The sequence below is a fragment of the Anastrepha ludens genome, chromosome 4 (genome assembly GCF_028408465.1).
Source record: "Anastrepha ludens isolate Willacy chromosome 4, idAnaLude1.1, whole genome shotgun sequence".
In the NCBI taxonomy this organism is placed as follows: domain Eukaryota; kingdom Metazoa; phylum Arthropoda; class Insecta; order Diptera; family Tephritidae; genus Anastrepha; species Anastrepha ludens.
Window position 1 is genome coordinate 48,438,954 of NC_071500.1, and position 17,020 is coordinate 48,455,973.

At 37.5% G+C, this 17,020-nt stretch overlaps 2 protein-coding genes across 2 annotated transcripts; both read right to left on the reverse strand.

Moving 5' to 3' along the window:
- Window positions 1-535: 535 nt before the first annotated feature.
- On the reverse strand, window positions 536-13,308 carry LOC128861374 (uncharacterized). The gene is made up of 3 exons (XM_054099485.1): window positions 13,173-13,308; window positions 8,563-8,646; window positions 536-1,139 (listed from the first exon to the last, which is right to left on the reverse strand). Exons 1-3 carry the CDS (start codon window positions 13,216-13,218, stop codon window positions 982-984), a joined length of 288 nt encoding a protein of 95 aa, XP_053955460.1. The 5' UTR covers window positions 13,219-13,308; the 3' UTR covers window positions 536-981.
- Window positions 13,309-13,985: 677 nt separating this feature from the next.
- Window positions 13,986-16,698, reverse strand: LOC128861821 (uncharacterized). The gene is made up of 2 exons (XM_054100196.1): window positions 16,684-16,698; window positions 13,986-16,574 (listed from the first exon to the last, which is right to left on the reverse strand). The coding sequence occupies exons 1-2, from the start codon at window positions 16,696-16,698 to the stop codon at window positions 14,130-14,132; spliced, it is 2,460 nt and encodes an 819-aa protein (XP_053956171.1). The 3' UTR covers window positions 13,986-14,129.
- Between the last annotated feature and the right edge of the window lie 322 nt (window positions 16,699-17,020).

A 17,020-nucleotide genomic window follows, 5' to 3' on the forward strand; every position in this document is an offset into this window, starting at 1 on the left:
AGGGGAATAGGGAATTTTCGATGGCAACACTGGCGAAAAGCTCATGCCCGTCTATCTTTTACTAACAAAACTATCCGATAAACAAACCAACTCTTCACTAATCCGCGTATCAAGCGTCTGTCACACTACAATTTTAATCACTACCGTCTGTCTAGGTTATAAGGGTGCTATAACTTCGTTGACATAACGGTATTATGAATCGAGGTAAATATACAATATGTTAAAACTAATTTAGCATATTTGCTATAAGCTATAACTCTCACGCTCTATGATTTCCTTTTTAGTCCAAAAATCAACAGCCATCCTAAATCAAATTTTATTAATATCTGCGCAGGTATACGAATTCAGTATGGATCGCATTTAGGACTTCCTTACTTTCTTGCTGCTGTTAATATACTAAATAAAGTATTTCCCAAAAGAGAGCGTATTGAAAAGGTCGTTATTTCAATTTTGCGATCTTTTTGCCCTCCCCTCGTATGTGTGATACACATGCATGTATGGATATGTTTTGTTAAGTAATTAAAATGCTTAATACTAGCGGTCGTTAATAAGTGTTTGTATGCACTATGTATTTGTATAGAAAGAGCAAATGATATTTAATACTAATACATATACATATGTGAGTTGTGAATGAGATGGGATGCTCAAATTTGTACAAAAGTAAACCGAAACACAAGTGTTTTGGATCGGCAAAGATCGATATGTTTTAGGTTGTAAAAATGCTACAAAAAAGATTAGTGCACTGAAGCTGACTATAGCAGCTATTTCCTGTTATTTATCCAGTTATTTTTGCTATTGTCATTAATATTTATTGCCAAGACTACTCCATCGCTGAATCGGCTAGTCTTTCTATATTCATGTAGTTAAGCCTGGGTAGACTTTGTAGTTCACTCTCATCAGTATCGTTGTAGGTACGTCCGTTGCTTTTTGTTATTAAAATTTAACATTTTTTTTCTTAAAAGTTTCCTTGATAGCTTTCCGTTAAACTTCATGTTGCTTTGCTGGTGTATAAGTGCTTGTCTCCTGCACAGACTTTGCAAGAATCACACGATTCAAGACTAAATAAAGCGCTCCGCCAAGAACAAGTTCACCAATACCTATGAGTACAGGCAATAGCCAGCCAGGAATGGCGAGACCGGCTGCAAATAAAAGAGACAATTTTAAAAGTAAGTAATAAGTAAGCTTATTACACTATATCTTCTTATTATTCATGAGGAAAATGCACTCGCTCTTTTTTCAAAGTTGAGCATAATAAATTTTTCATTTAAGAACTTTATATAAATATAAATAAAATATATACATACATTCATATACCCACATAACTTATTTTAAAACTGTAGCCTTGTATATGCTTAATGTATAGTATCTATTACCCATTTCCTCTCAATCAATAAGTAAACTTTAGGGAGGTTAGTATTACTATCATTTAAGGCTTACACTCTATGTAAAATGTGTAGTCGATTGGATTTTCGTGTTAACTAATTTGAGAAGTGCATTGATATGCACAAACAAGGTAAACCAAATAAGACTAGTATGTCTACGGTAAAATAAAAAATTAGTAAAAATATATTTCTCCTATTCAATCCTGTCAAAACACAATATAAACGTAATATTATATATCAAAGTTGGCCAAATGGCAACTTGGTTTTAAATAAATACTTTAAGCATTTCAAAGCGTGAACTAGCCAAATGCTCCATTTGCCGTGCTTTTGACAACTAAGTTTCTGTTCTAAATCGGGCGCATATACGTTTGGCAAGAATATCTTTGCATAGGGAAGACAAATTTTAGCTTTGATCGAGAATTCCATTACTATACTTGTATACGACTATTAAGCGCCAACAGTTATTAAAAAATCACACACATTACAAAAACAACAACAAAAAAGATGCTTACTCTGTTTAAAAAGTGTCAAAAAAATCTTTGCATAACTAATGAAAACAACAAAAAATGCAGTCTTTTGGGGTTAATATTTTGTCTGTCCTCCTTGGGCATCAATTACCGCTTGAAGACGACTTAGCATTGATTTAATTAGTTTCGCAATATCATATTCCAATGGTATTTTCCCCCCACTCTTCTCCGATGAATCTTATTAATTCAGTTTTATTAGTTGGCGATCTTTTTCCTACCTTTCTGTTTAAATGAACCCACAAATTTTCGATTGGGTTAATGTCGGGCGGGAGTATTAATAACTTTGGTGCAGTTGTAGAGTAACCAGGACTTGCATAAATAAGATTTATGTTTGGGATCATTATCTTGATAGTATTTGTATTTAAATTTGTTCGAATTTTCCGGGTCAACAAAGCCAAAATTTTCTAATACTGGAAGTCAATTCGTTTTTTAAAATATCAAGATATATTTACTTCCTTGATCATTATTTCGTCCAAAATTTTGATTTCATCCACTCCCATTGTTGATATACAACCCAAAACCATTACTGACAGTTTCCCAAACTTTACGGTAAGGATAATATTTTTGTTTTGTAGTGCTGTGAGAGGCTTACGCCAAACTCTCTGGGGTCCATCATGGTAGAGTATCATTTTTGTCTCATCTGAGAAAATAATGGCATCCCAGTACTTTGTGGGAAGTGATACGTGCTCGGTGGCAAATCGCAAACTTTTATCAACGCTTTATGCTGATAACAGGGGTTTTTTCCTACCCACTCTTGAAGAATATTTGTGTTTTTGCAACACTTTTCGAACAATTTCATGAGAAACTCTTAACCCGTAATCTTTTTCCGTTTGAAGAGCTAATCCTCTTGTACTGCTTTATTATATTATATACAGTTCTAATTTTGAGGGAGAACATATCAGCGATTTCTCTGGCTGATGTGCCATTGTAGTGATTGAAATACACTAACTGAATAATATTTTTTGAAACTCGTTTTCCTGGCATTTTTTTAAATTCAAATCTGAGATCACTTGTAGCACTGAAGGCAATCACTTTATAACTAAATGATTTCTTAGTAAACATCTTTTTTTGTTGTTGTTTTCGTAATGTGTGTGTTTATTTAATAAATGTTGGGGCCTAAGGTAGATCATAGACAAGTACAGTAATGGAATGTGTGCATACATTTTTTGTTTGCTTTTTTATTTGTTGTTAGAATTCTCGTTCAAAGCTAAAATTTAAAATTTTTCTTCACTATGCAAAGACATTCTTCACAAACTGTATGTAGTCTTATTTCAGATACGATTGTTTAGAAATCACGACACGACGCAAACGCCATTTGTAAGCAAACAACAGCGAATTGAATGTGACGCAATGCGTACCATACATTTTTTCTTTTATTTGCATTTTTTTGAAGGTTGAGGAAAAATAGTAAAAAATAATCAATTAACTAATTTAAATTGTTGCATGAGCTCAATATAATTATGCAATTTAATGTTCTATAATTCATTTAAATAATTTTAGGTATATAATTAAATAATAAATTCAATTAATAAATTACGTGAGTGCGTACTTAATGAGTTTATGCCCACTATTAATGCAACAGCACTTACATTTTTTGTCCAGATGGCAAGGTGGTGGCATTCGAGCCACAAACACATTTTTCAAATTAGAAATGCCAAGGGAAAGCCAATAGAAGAATGGGGAAATAAGTTCAAAGCGTTTTCATATTATATTTTATTTTATTTTATAACGATTGGTTTGCTGTTGGGAAAAGGGTAAGTACTCATTCGATATAACTCTTTCTGTTCTACAAAACTAAATATGCTTATTGTATTTTTGGGTTATTTAATTTTTTACTAGTTTTAAGGCTTAGGCTAGTTTAAGGCTTCTTTGCTTTCGATCGTGTATGGAGAAAGTGTTTTATGCGAGTCTACAGCAGGGAAATGGTTTGCAAAGTTCAAAAATGGTCTCGCAGCGGAAGACCTTCTGAATTCGATGAAGAACGACTCAAATCACTTTTGAAGGAAAACGGTCACCAAACCGGTCGTGAATTGGCGCAAAAATGAACTGCGATCATAAAACGATTCTCAATCACCTTCATTCAATGGGATTTAACGAAAAATTGTGAGCTTAGGTGCCTAACGAGCTCAACGAAAAAAAAGTTGCCTTTAAATTGCTTCTCGGCATCTCGTCCGCCATCGAGCAACACGCGGTCATAAAGAGCGCTTTTTGTACCAAATTGTGACGGGAAATCAGAAATGGTGCCTATACATCATATGGCAACGAAGTGACATTGTATTAATTTTTTTCGTATATCACCAACACAATATCAGTTTTTTCTTAAACAAACCCCTGTAATGACTGCGATGACCAACACTGGTGTGTCATATTTCATGGTTGAGAGTTAGATGTCTTGGACTTAATTTTAATAAATATGATTTATGACATCTGCCAGACAATTATAGCTCTATGCAATGTGCTGATTTAATTGTTTATAATCAACTTTTAAATGTTCTGTAGAATATAAGCGTCGTTGTTTAGAACCATAGATAGACGCTGCCAGCAGAAAAACAAATTGGATAGCACTCATGCCCGCAGCGACAATTCTACTCTACCTTGTTGGTCTTGTTGTATTAATGTTTTACTGCTTGTTAATTTGCTAATGATTAGTTTCCTTTTCCGCCGTTCGATAAATGTTCTTTACCACTTACCAGTTCACATCGAATATACCGAATCTGCTATAAGTATGTGTGTATGCATGTTATTTTTCTTATTAATAAAAATAATTTATAATTATTTTGATTTATAGTAGGAAAAGTTTAAAATGTTATAAGTTCATTACATATATTTTACTTGCTACTTAATTTTCTCACAATCCAGTATAATAAAATTCTAAACATTTGCTGAAAAAAAAATCGGTGAAACTAAAAATAAGAGACAGGTAATACCTCCAATAACAAAGTTCCAAGCGAATTTTTTGACCTACAGGTTTGGTTTTCTTCCACTACTCTGTATTTAAACAAATTTTGTGAAATTCGATGAAACAATGCCTTTTTTCGGAAAGTTATGTTTAACTTAAATCTACGATAGGTGGCGCTGATGCGCAATTTTTACGGTTTTTGTGGTTTTTCATTGAAAAGTGAAATATTTCTAACTGTTTCCGTGACTGAGAAATCGATGGTTTGATGTGTTCTTCATTACAAAATTTTTTATGAATGATCTTAAAAAACAAAATGGCTTTACTGTGAAAAACACGTTTTTATATTAAACGTTTTATGAGTAACATTTTTATATTTAGTACGGACAGCATCACAGTAAGTTCTACATACGAGTATATCCTTAGGTACCTAATTCACTTTTTATAAAGGGTATTTCAAAAGTCGCCTCTAGATGTTGTTTTGAAATAAAAAATGTAAAAATGTCACTATTTTTATTCAAAACATGGCTCCTAGCAATTATATGTAAAAGATTACATCATTTAAATATCAACCAGGTAAAATTCACCAAACAGTCAATTCATGAGAGCCCTATTGTTGAAAGTTGTTCAGCAACACTTTGCGTTACAGCATCAATTTCTCAACAGAACGTTCAGTTTTTGGTCTGTCAGTCCTTTTTCTATCCTCGACAGAACAAATTTCTTGAAATTTGTCATGAAATTGTCTTATTATTATTTCCTCCAAAAAAATGACGAATTTTGCGTATGTTCAGCTTAAGAGGTTATATACAAAGAATTTAAAAAATTCGTTTTTTGTTTCTTAATGTACATATACTTAAGAATACACACAGAAAGTTTAATATCGTTCCGACGAATATTTTCGAAGTTGCACGCAAATTTTAAAAGGCGTTTCAGAGTGATAGAAAGTAAAGTAAAATGCAAACTGTAAATGCGTTTTTCTCAAAATGGTGTTTTCAAAGTCGGTGACCTACATTACTCTAAAACGGCTAAGTTGATTAGTCTCAAATTTTAACACGAGCTTCTTAAATATAAGGTTGTCAAAAAAGTCTTGCGGTATTTTTATTGAATTTTCAATTGTTCATAAAATTGGTTATAATAATGCGATTTAAGTCAAATATACGCCGTTTTGTTCGATGACGAGTTCCCAACGAGATGCCAACTTCATAATGCCCCTCTTATAGAAGCTCGCTTCCCTATTGTCAAAAAACTCGGAGAGCCAATTTTCACAGGACTCTCTTGAGGACAACTTCCGACTACCAAGCTCGTTCGCCATGGACAGAAGTAGGTGGTAATCACTTGGTGCGAGATCCGGACTATACGGTGGATGCAAAAGAACCTCCCATCCGAGCTCCCGGAGCTTCTGGCGCGTCACCAAAGATGTGTGTGGCCTGGCGTTGTCCTGATGGAAGACAATTCGGCCTCTGTTGATCAAAGATGGCCTCTTCTGTATGAGTGCTGCATTCAAGCGGTCCAGTTGTTGGCAGTACAGGTCCGAATTGAGCGTTTGGCCATAGGGGAGCAGCTCATAGTGGATGATTCCCTGCCAATCCCACCAAACACACAGAAGAACCTTCCTGGCCGTCAATCCAGGCTTGGCCACCGTCTGGGCAGCTTCACCGCTTTTCGACCACGACCGTTTGCGCTTCACGTTGTCGTAAGTGACCCACTTTTCATCGCCAGTCACCATCCGCTTCAAAAACTGGTCGATTTTGTTGCGATTCAGAAGCGATTCGCATGCATCTATACGGGCAAAAATGTTTTTTGCGTCAAGTCGTGTGGCACCCATACATCGAGCTTCTTTTTGAATTCAAGCTTGTTCAAATGGTTTATAACGGTTTGATGACTCATGCCCAGGTCCAAAAACTGCACAAATTTTATTGGCAGCATGAGATGCATTTTTGCCTTTATCGTAGTAGTACTGTAAAATATGCCGTATATTTTCTTTATTTTGCTCCATGTTTGTGACGCTATAACTCACGAACGACTGAAAGCAAACAACAATTAATCAAACACGTGTTAGCACGTGAAAAGAGCTTTCCAAAAAGCTCTAGCGTGAACCGATGCGACGAATACAACTAGAACTACGCGCTTGCAAAGACAAGCTTGCGGAAATACCGCAAGACTTTTTTGACAACCTTATATATTTTGTAGTAAATATATTTTTTATAAACAATTTAAGGCTGACATTTTGGTCAAAAATCGATTTTTTTTTTGGGAAACAGCCATTTTGTCAAACAAATTTATTTCGCTTATTCCTTGATTAATTACTAGATTTAGCATTACTTTAACGAAATCTGTTTGGTTTTTTTTTTATTTCAGAGGATCCAGTTCAGAGATATACCGCAAAACGTCTGTTCGAGAGTAGCTCCCAGAGATCCGCTGTAGCACCTTTCCAAATTAATATTTTTACTAATACTAAGTCTTAAAGATCCGGTGTTCAAGGAAACGAAATTGCCGACGAATTGGCCAACCGTGGATCAGCGGTGGCCCCACAGGGGCCAGAGCCAATAATCGGAATCAGCTCCGCAGGAATCAAGAATTGGATCAGCGATTATGTAGGCAATCTACATAAAGAGCGATGGTCTGGTCTAGACCGCTGCAGAACTTCAAAGTGTTTTGTGACAAGTCCGAACAGAAAACTGTCAAACTTTCTACTAAAGCTTAGAAGGAAAGACATTCGGTTGATGGTCGGCATCATTACAGGACTCAACCCATGGGGTCAGCATATGACCACCATTGGAATCATCGAGGACCCGGTATGCCTGTCATGCTTGGTGGACACGGATAGCACTGATCACTTTCTCTGTGAGTATCCTGCCTTTGCTAGAGCACGGCTACGAGTATTGGGTTCCGATGTCATGAGAATGAGTAATATTCGTTCTCTAAAGCTGGAGGATATTTACAGATTTGCCAAGGAATTCGGAAAATTCTCACAGGACTAACTATCTCTATCTCTGTCTCTATTCTTTCATATCTCTTTCTCAGATACTTTTCTCCTTCCCTCCTTGACTATCTATCCGCTTTCCAGAGCTTCAAAAATAGACTTTTTAGCCTGAGTGTTTTAGGAGCCACCAAATCTCATGGTGCTCCTTGGCTCGACCTTTTCAAATTTCAATTTCAAGTCTTAAAGATCGATCTATTTCAATAATTTCAACGCGTTGTTCTATCTTGTAAAATTGTACATCTGTCTACTTGACAAATTTCAGAGATAAAAGAAAAAAGGTACCGTCTAGGAATTATTCGCTACTGGCGTCACTTTTGAAATACCCTGCCAGATGCAAGCATTCCAAAATATTGTTCATATCATTCCTTCATACTATTACTTACACCAGTTAGACTGCTTTCTATACTAAATTTTCCACAAGCATTACAAAAATGTCGCACATTTTGCAAAGAGTTTTTAATTTTTAATTGAATAAAAAACAAACTTGGCATATAAATACCGCCAGGGACGAACCGTTGAAGTAAGTACAGTTCTAATCTTTCCGTTTCTAAGTTTTGCGTTGTTTCTAGCTTTTCTAAGTAGTGATCGTTACTTGGTAGGTAAAGGCTATTTCTATGTCTGCCATGAGAAAACTCCTCATAAAAAGCCATCTGCCGTTTGGTGTCGGCTTAAAAGTATCACCACAAATGGAAGGAGGAGCTCGCCCAAACAACTAATGGATATAGGGGCCCATGACACATAAATATTAAATAATAATTACATTATGATACTTACTGAAATAGCGACGCGTAAGTGTTCTACGTCCGCGCAACACGCGTCTGGTCGCTTCCGATTCCTGTATACAGCAGGCAAGCAACACTGAAAGGAAATTTGTTTATATAACAATTAAGTATCTATGTAGTAGGTAAGTTGCATTAAAATAGAAAAAAAAACTAAAAAGGAATTTTAGTTAAATATGGATGTTGTACCTACTCGCATATTTATTATATATTATTTAGTTAGCTTAACCGGCATATATATATAAATTCTGAAACTTCCTTACTACCTGCAGTCAGTGATGCCACATGTAAGGGAAATTCCTTACATGTGTGGATTTTTTTATCTTAAAATGTAAGAGAGTTTTGAAATTCGAACGGACTCTGAAATAATTAAAAAAAAACATCACTTGGCCAGACAAAATGAATGAGCATTTCAAAAAATATCATGGCCGATCTCAAGTACAGAGCTGAATAATTTTATATTGTAATGTACTATAATAATGGCGACCGCCGTAGCTAAATGGATTGGTACGTGACTACTATTCGGGAGTGCGCGGGATCGAATCTGCGTTTATGAAACACGAAAATGATAGAACATTTTTTTTCTAATAGCGATCGCCCTCGGCAGACAACGGCAAACCTCCTTTCTGCCATTTGCCGTTCGGAGTCGGCTTAAAATTGTAAATCCATCCTCCATTTTTGGAAAAACATCAAGACATATGCTACAAATAAGAGGCCAAAACAAGGGCACGATAGTCAAGCCGCGATTAAGGCTCCTGTAAAGAGGAGATCAAATCTTTTGGGTATGCAGGTAACATTTCCCTGATCTGAGTTCCAGGAAATAGGAACATAGAGGGAAATGAAATTGCTGATGAGCTTGCCAGGAAGGGGACCGAATTGGCCTTAGAGACCTCCTACCCAGTCATCGGCATCCCCCTGATAGTTGGTAAAGGGGACCTGCACAAATTATTTCTCAGGATAACGCAGAAAAGATGGAGCTTCATTCCTTCATGTGCTATTTCAAAAACCCTTTGGCCCTAATATGATATACGAAGGACTCAGAAAATCCTTTGGACTCCTCGCCATTCAATTTCCACACTCGTAGCTGTGTTTACCGGTCACTGGACGATGGGCGCACACGCGGAAAAGCTAGAGTTACCATTTAACCCCCCTTGCAGAAGCTGTGGGGACCTTTCAGAGAAGGAGACTGTAGAGCATTTTCTCTGTAAATGTCCGGGTTGGGCAGCTAGACGGCTAACGTCACTGGGCGCGCCTTTCTTCGACAGCCTGGGGCAGTGCGCCAACCTAAATCCAATCGATCTCCTCCATTTTATAAACAGCTCCGGCTGGCTGTAGATATCTGCCTGTTGGAGGTCTCATAATGGTATCAAAATGGTGCTTTAGTGCTACTTGAGGAGTGCCAGACCGGCACTTCAACTATTTCACCTACCTACCTATAAGAACTTAATGGCATTTACTTATTTTTAGAAATATTATCATTGTTATGAGCTGGAAGTATTTTGATTGAAACGCATGATTCAATAATAAAAGGTTGTGTATTGTTGGTTGCATTGTTCTAATTTAGTTAATTTTAAAATTTTAGAAAGACACAATTTTTAACATTGCTGCAACTAAAATCTATAGGGGAATTTTCTGAGGATTCTGTTTTTTGTCCATAGGGATTTTGAAAAAAGAAAAATCACATCTGGCATCAGTGCCTGCAGCAAGCATTATGCATGTAGGTACATTTTTCAAATTTGCTTTTGTGCATTTTCTTGTTTCTATCATTTTTTCGTTTCCTGTTTTCGATTAAAAAAAATACCTGCGCATAGGTAAATCGTATATTCTGATACATTCCATCTGTGCATTAATGCCAATGAAAATACACCGGAAAAATCTGCATAAAAATCCATTACTAACGGACTACGAGCTCTGCAAAACAAAAACACAAAACAGAGTAAAGTAAACCTTATGCAAAAGGTGGAAACTATGCAAAAAAGTACGAAAGATGTAGTGAAGCTCAATAAATAAAATCATTTTTTTCAGCTAACAAAAAGAGCAATAAAACAAAAAAAGCAGTTCATCATCATCAGTGTCACTATCAACGTCGGGTCTTTCCGTGCCTTCTACATCCGCTCCCGTATGGCATATGTGTGTAACTCGCAACACTATACGTACAATTACAACAAAGAAAACCAAGCCACAGCGTTCAGTTAAAAACATGCAGAAGAGAAAAACAAATAGTGGCAATAAATGTGATGTTGTGGCTGGCCAACAAGCGGCCCAGGTGAATATGCGTTGCAACGGCCATAAAAATTCGCTAACTCTTTGGGTGGAACGCCATACACAAACGGGATGCACTTGTATAAACTAGAGAATAGGTAGTAAAAGATTTTACTGTTTTCAACTCTGTATGTAAATATGTATGTATTATGAATATGTATATATGTATGTATGTATAACTAGCTGAGTGTAAGTAAATATCTATCATAGTTTTCTTTTTTTATTGTGTTCGAGCGCATGCAATATGGCTCTCCGTTTTAATTTATGTAGAAATCAGACCATGTTGGTTTATATTCTTATTTCAATCACATCTTTAACACCTTAAGCCGATTCAAATATATTTCAATGCATACGTGCCTGCGCATAAATGAGTATATTTCTTTTTTCAAATTTCACATTTTCTGAATGAAAAGCCATTACCTGCTTACTGGTATATGTACGTAAGTATCATACTATTATATGTATATGCATTTTATTAATGATAAATGATATATTCCAAACGTCTCCGTGTGAAATGTTCGATGACACTTGATAACTTTCGATAGTTCTTTTTCTCGGCCCAGAGTTTAGATAAAAACTGAGTGGTTCCTCTGACACAAAGGGCAGGTTTTTGGTAATTTCTAACACTATAACTCTTTTGTAATGTACTGTGAGTCAAAAAAGTATTGGTACTATCGAAAAATCAAAGTTCTCAGCTGAGTTCAAAGTTCAAAAGTTCTGAATCTGTTTGCAATGGTATATCAACCACTCCTGCACAAGGTAAGACGAATGTTTTGGGTCATTATTTTGTTGAAAATGCCAAGTTGTCCCATTACCTGACTTTAATTTTCTTTAAGAATGTCGCGATACACATGCTTATCCATTGTCTCATCCATGAACACATGCTTTCCGGCACCAGATGCCGCGAAACACCCCCAAACCATCACATTTCCTCCACCGTGTTTAACTGTTTTGAGCAGGTTGTTCTCTTGAAGCTCTTTATTTGGCTTTCGCCAAATCTCTTGTGCTCCATCTGACCCAAATAAATTGAATTTTGATTCATCACTAAATATGGTTGTGTTCCAAAAAGCGTTAGGCTTATTGAAATGCTGTTTATCAAATTCTAGCCTCTTGTTCTTATTCACCTTCGAAATGAAGGGTTTGGGTCGAGGAACTCGACCTTATGTAGGGTATTCCGAACAGTTTAGCGGTTGAAATTGATTTCAAATGAATTTTGCAGGGTCTCGCACAATTTGATAGCCGAAGTTTTTGGATTTTGTGCCACCGTGGACACCACAGTTTGCCCCTGTCGTTCGGTTAATGTTTTTGGGCGGCCAGATCTTCTCTCCGGAGTTGTTTTGCCAGCATTGCAATAATGCATAAAGATGTCTCGAATGCTGGACCATGATTTATAGACAAGTTTGCCAATTTCGCGATGGGATTTTTTTTTCCAAAATACAGTTTTATCATTAAGTGATGCAGTTCTAGGGAAATTTCAGCACCACGGCCCATTTTGGTCTATGTCCGTTGAAATCGCGTTCAATCGCAATTCTTAAAACGTACGAATTAGTGAAAAAGCAAAAGTGAAAATAACGGGAGTTTACCGTTACGACGCCAAAAGTATATGTTTACATAAAGCATGTGCCAATATGTACTTTTTTGATATGAATTTGTGCCTTATTTTACCTTTCCAGGCTAAGCTTGTTAGCCTATGTCGATATTAATTTTTAATCATGTAAATGTAAATCAATACATTTAGAAAATACCGTTTTCAATTTTTTTATACTTTCATTAAAAGAAAAGTTATAGCACTGAGAACTTAAATTTTTAGAGTGTGCCAATACTTTTTTGACTCACTGTATTTGTATGCACCCAAAATATTCAACATCTGTTATCACTGAAGAAATCGGTACTCGATGACCTCATTCTTTCACATATGTATGTACGCATAATAGTTATTTGTTTATACTTTTAGCCGACTTTTCTTTCCCATCCATGCCTTTCATAGTTTTGAGCTGTAAGCGTTTCCATGAATTAAGTGACTAACAGTAAATTGTGCTTACTAGCAACATGTTGTGAGTCATCTTTGCTTGGCTTATCTTTTGTAAATATGTATATAACTACCAGCAACGCTGATAAGCAAAGCATTTTTGTAGAGTTTCGCATGTTCACTGCTATATGTATGTATGTAGCTAAACAATTATTATAGCAAAACAAAATTTTATACTTTTCAATGAAAGTTATAAAGTTAGGCTAAAACACAAATGTACATACATATGTATGCACGAAAATACGTACAAATTCACAACTAATTCACATTTTTTTATCGTATAAAATATTACTTCGAAAAGTTTTTTTCTTTACCCAAAAAGATCACCACATAGGCTGCACTCTTTTTCCCCACCACCATTTTGTAGAAATTCCTTCTTTGTCGAAAAAAATTCTTCGTTGCAATTAAAGCACGAGTCGTTTGTTAATTTTAATCAGATTTCTCTGACGGTCAGCGATAAACTAATTTAAAAGCACAAAACCTTAGCATGGCAAGGCTTCATGAGAAAATGTTAGATAAGCATTCCAGTGTGTATTTTTTACTGGAAGTGATAAGATAACTTATAACTTACACATTAAGAGGTGTATGTATGTGTAGAGGCGCAAAACTTATTTTTTAAAAACCACAAAAAAAAAAAACACTCAATGAAAGGTCAATATTTTAGTCCGATTATACCTTATATATATTACGCCCTAGCTTCTAACACTTCTTCCTGCCAGGTCAGTTAAGTTTACGTCATCGCACCAATTGCTTTATTTTTAGTTATCAAAAGAAGCTGATGGAATTTTTCAGCATAAAATAATGAGTTCATGTACTCCCACAAAAAGTATTCCAAAGGAGTTAAAATACTTGACTTATGCGATAACTCGTTCACGAAAGGTGTGTCATAATAAAATGATGATTTGACTGACTGTATGATATTTTGTACTATCTTGGCGGAACTATTGCGCATGTACATATTCAGACGCTTAACCTGTGGCGATCTGGCGAACTCTATTGATGGCAGTGCTGGCTAAATTTTCAGCTTTGAAATAGTCTCTGTTGCAACTGACAACCCATACCTTGCAAAACATCTGAACAATGACTACACTCGTCTGTTTTCTTTTGTAATATTTTTCGTTGTTTATATGTATTTAATTTTTATGCTTTTATGTTTTTTCGTTTTTCCATTCTTTCCTTCAAATCTAATGTGAATACCTGTGCCTGTATATATGTACATGAATAATAGCTTTTACGAATTTCCTATCTTAAGATGACATGAGATTATTTCCCTAATGACGGCGATACACGGATTTGTATCGATAGCCATCGTCAGCGAGCACAGCCGTTTCCTCTTCAGGTTGTTGCTCCGCCACCGCTTGACCTTCCTCCGTTGGTGGTAAATACTCACTACCGGGGAGTTCACTCACATCACGTCGCTGACGATATTTTAATCGACGCACTGTTTTGTAGCGGTAACCGTCATTAGCCAAAATGGAAGCATCTTCTGGTACGGTCTCTGTGACTTCAGCAATAGCTGTTTCTTGAATTGTCTCACTAGGTGGGAGATATTCGTTCTGTGGGAGTTCATCAACATAACGGCGCTTACGGTATTTCAAGCGACGAACAACTTTGTAGCGATAACCATCATCAGCTAATTCAGTCTGTTCTTCGGCAGCAGATTCAGTAGCGGTTTTAGCAGCTTCTGCAACTTCCGCTTCTTGAGCTTCTTCGTTAGGTGGGAGATATTCGTTTTGTGGGAGCTCATCAACATCACGACGCTTACGGTACTTCAAGCGACGAACAACTTTGTAACGGTAACCATCATCAGCTAATTCGGTCTGTTCCTCGGCAGCAGATTTGGTAGCGGTTTCAGCAGCTTCTGCAACTTCCGCTTCTTGAGCTTCCTCGGTAGGTGGGAGATATTCGTTCTGTGGGAGTTCATTAATATCACGACGCTTACGGTACTTCAAGCGACGAACCACTTTGTAACGGTAACCATCATCAGCTAATTCGGTCTGTTCTTCGGCAGCAGATTCGGTAGCGGCTTCAACGGCTTCAGCTGCTTCTGCAACTTCCGCTTCTTGGGCTTCTTCGTTAGGTGGGAGATATTCGTTCTGTGGGAGTTCATTAACATCACGGCGCTTACGGTACTTCAAGCGACGAACCACTTTGTAACGGTAACCATCATCAGCTAATTCGGTCTGTTCTTCGGCAGCAGATTCGGTAGCGGCTTCAGCAGCTTCTGCAACTTCCGCTTCTTGAGCTTCCTCGGTAGGTGGGAGATATTCGTTCTGTGGGAGTTCATTAACATCACGACGCTTACGGTACTTCAAGCGGCGAACCACTTTGTAACGGTAACCATCATCAGCTAATTCGGTCTGTTCTTCGGCAGCAGATTCGGTAGCGGCTTCAGCAGCTTCTGCAACTGCCGCTTCTTGAGCTTCCTCGGTAGGTGGGAGATATTCGTTCTGTGGGAGTTCATTAACATCACGACGCTTACGGTACTTCAAGCGACGAACCACTTTGTAACGGTAACCATCATCAGCTAATTCGGTCTGTTCTTCGGCAGCAGATTCGGTAGCGGCTTCAGCAGCTTCTGCAACTTCCGCTTCTTGAGCTTCCTCGGTAGGTGGGAGATATTCGTTCTGTGGGAGTTCATTAACGTCGCGACGCTTACGGTATTTCAGGCGACGAACCACTTTGTAACGGTATCCATCATCAGCTAGTTCGGTTTGTTCCTCAGCTGCGGGTTCATCAGCTACTGCGACAGGGGTTTCTTGGGCTTCCTCGGTAGGTGGGAGATATTCGTTTTGTGGGAGTTCATTAACGTCACGGCGCTTACGGTATTTCAGGCGACGAACAACTTTGTAACGGTAACCATCATCAGCCAACAAAGTTTGCTCCTCAGCAGCGGATTCGACAGCGGTTTCAGCAGCTTCTGTAACTTCCGCTTCATGGGCTTCCTCGTTAGGTGGGAGATATTCGTTTTGTGGGAGTTCATCAACGTCGCGGCGCTTACGGTATTTCAGGCGACGAACAACTTTATAACGGTAACCATCATCAGCCAACACAGTTTGCTCCTCAGCAGCGGGTTCATCAGCTACTGCGACCGCGGTTTCTTGGGCTTCTTCGTTAGGTGGAAGATATTCATTCTGTGGGAGTTCATCAACATCACGGCGCTTACGGTATTTCAAGCGACGAACCACTTTGTATCGGTAACCATCACCAGCTAATTCGGTTTGCTCCTCAGCAGTGGGTTCAGCAGCTTCTGTGACAACGGATTCAGCAGCTTCTGCAACTTCCGCTTCTTGAGCTACTTCGTTAGGTGGGAGATATTCGTTCTGTGGGAGCTCATCAGCATCCCGACGCTTACGGTATTTCAAGCGACGAACAACTTTGTAACGATAACCATCATCAGCTAAGTCAGTTTTAACTTCATCACTGGGCTCCGCGGTTTCAATAGCCACACTTTCTTTAGCCTCTTCAGCGGGTGGTAGATATTCATTTTGAGGAAGTTCGTTTACATCACGGCGATGGCGAAGTTTGAGCCGATATACAGCCTTATAACGATATCCATCATCACCCACTACTGTTTGGTCTTCAGCTACTTCTTTGGCTGGTGCTAAATATTCCTGTACAGGCAAAATGTTATCCACAACTGGTGGCAGATAGTCGGCCGGCAAAGTAGCCGCTCCAACAACTGTTATCACAGCAAATGCAATCACTAGGAATCTCTGCAAGAAAAAGGTTGTGTAGTTTAGTGCACGAAGAAGAAACTTCATTTGGCTGTCCTTTGACGGAAAGAGGAGTCAGTATATTATTTCTCATGATTTTCAATTGTACGATTTTGCTTACCATTATTGCTATTTAACACTACTTGATGATTGAAGGTAAGAATTTGTTATGGTTTAATTGCAAAAAGTACATGTTATTTATACCCGAAAAATATTTTGTGTAAATTAAAATATAATTACCAGAAATAAGCAAATAAGTAGTTGTATTGCAATCGATAATTACGCGTGCGCAATTACGTACATACATACACATACGTAAATGTGCATAAGTGTGTGTCGATGTATGGGTCATTATGTGGAATCATCTTAGATGGGGCGAAGCTTCAGCATTTTGGAATAGTTTTTTTATATATTGTACATATGTATGTATATACATTTGTTGCTGG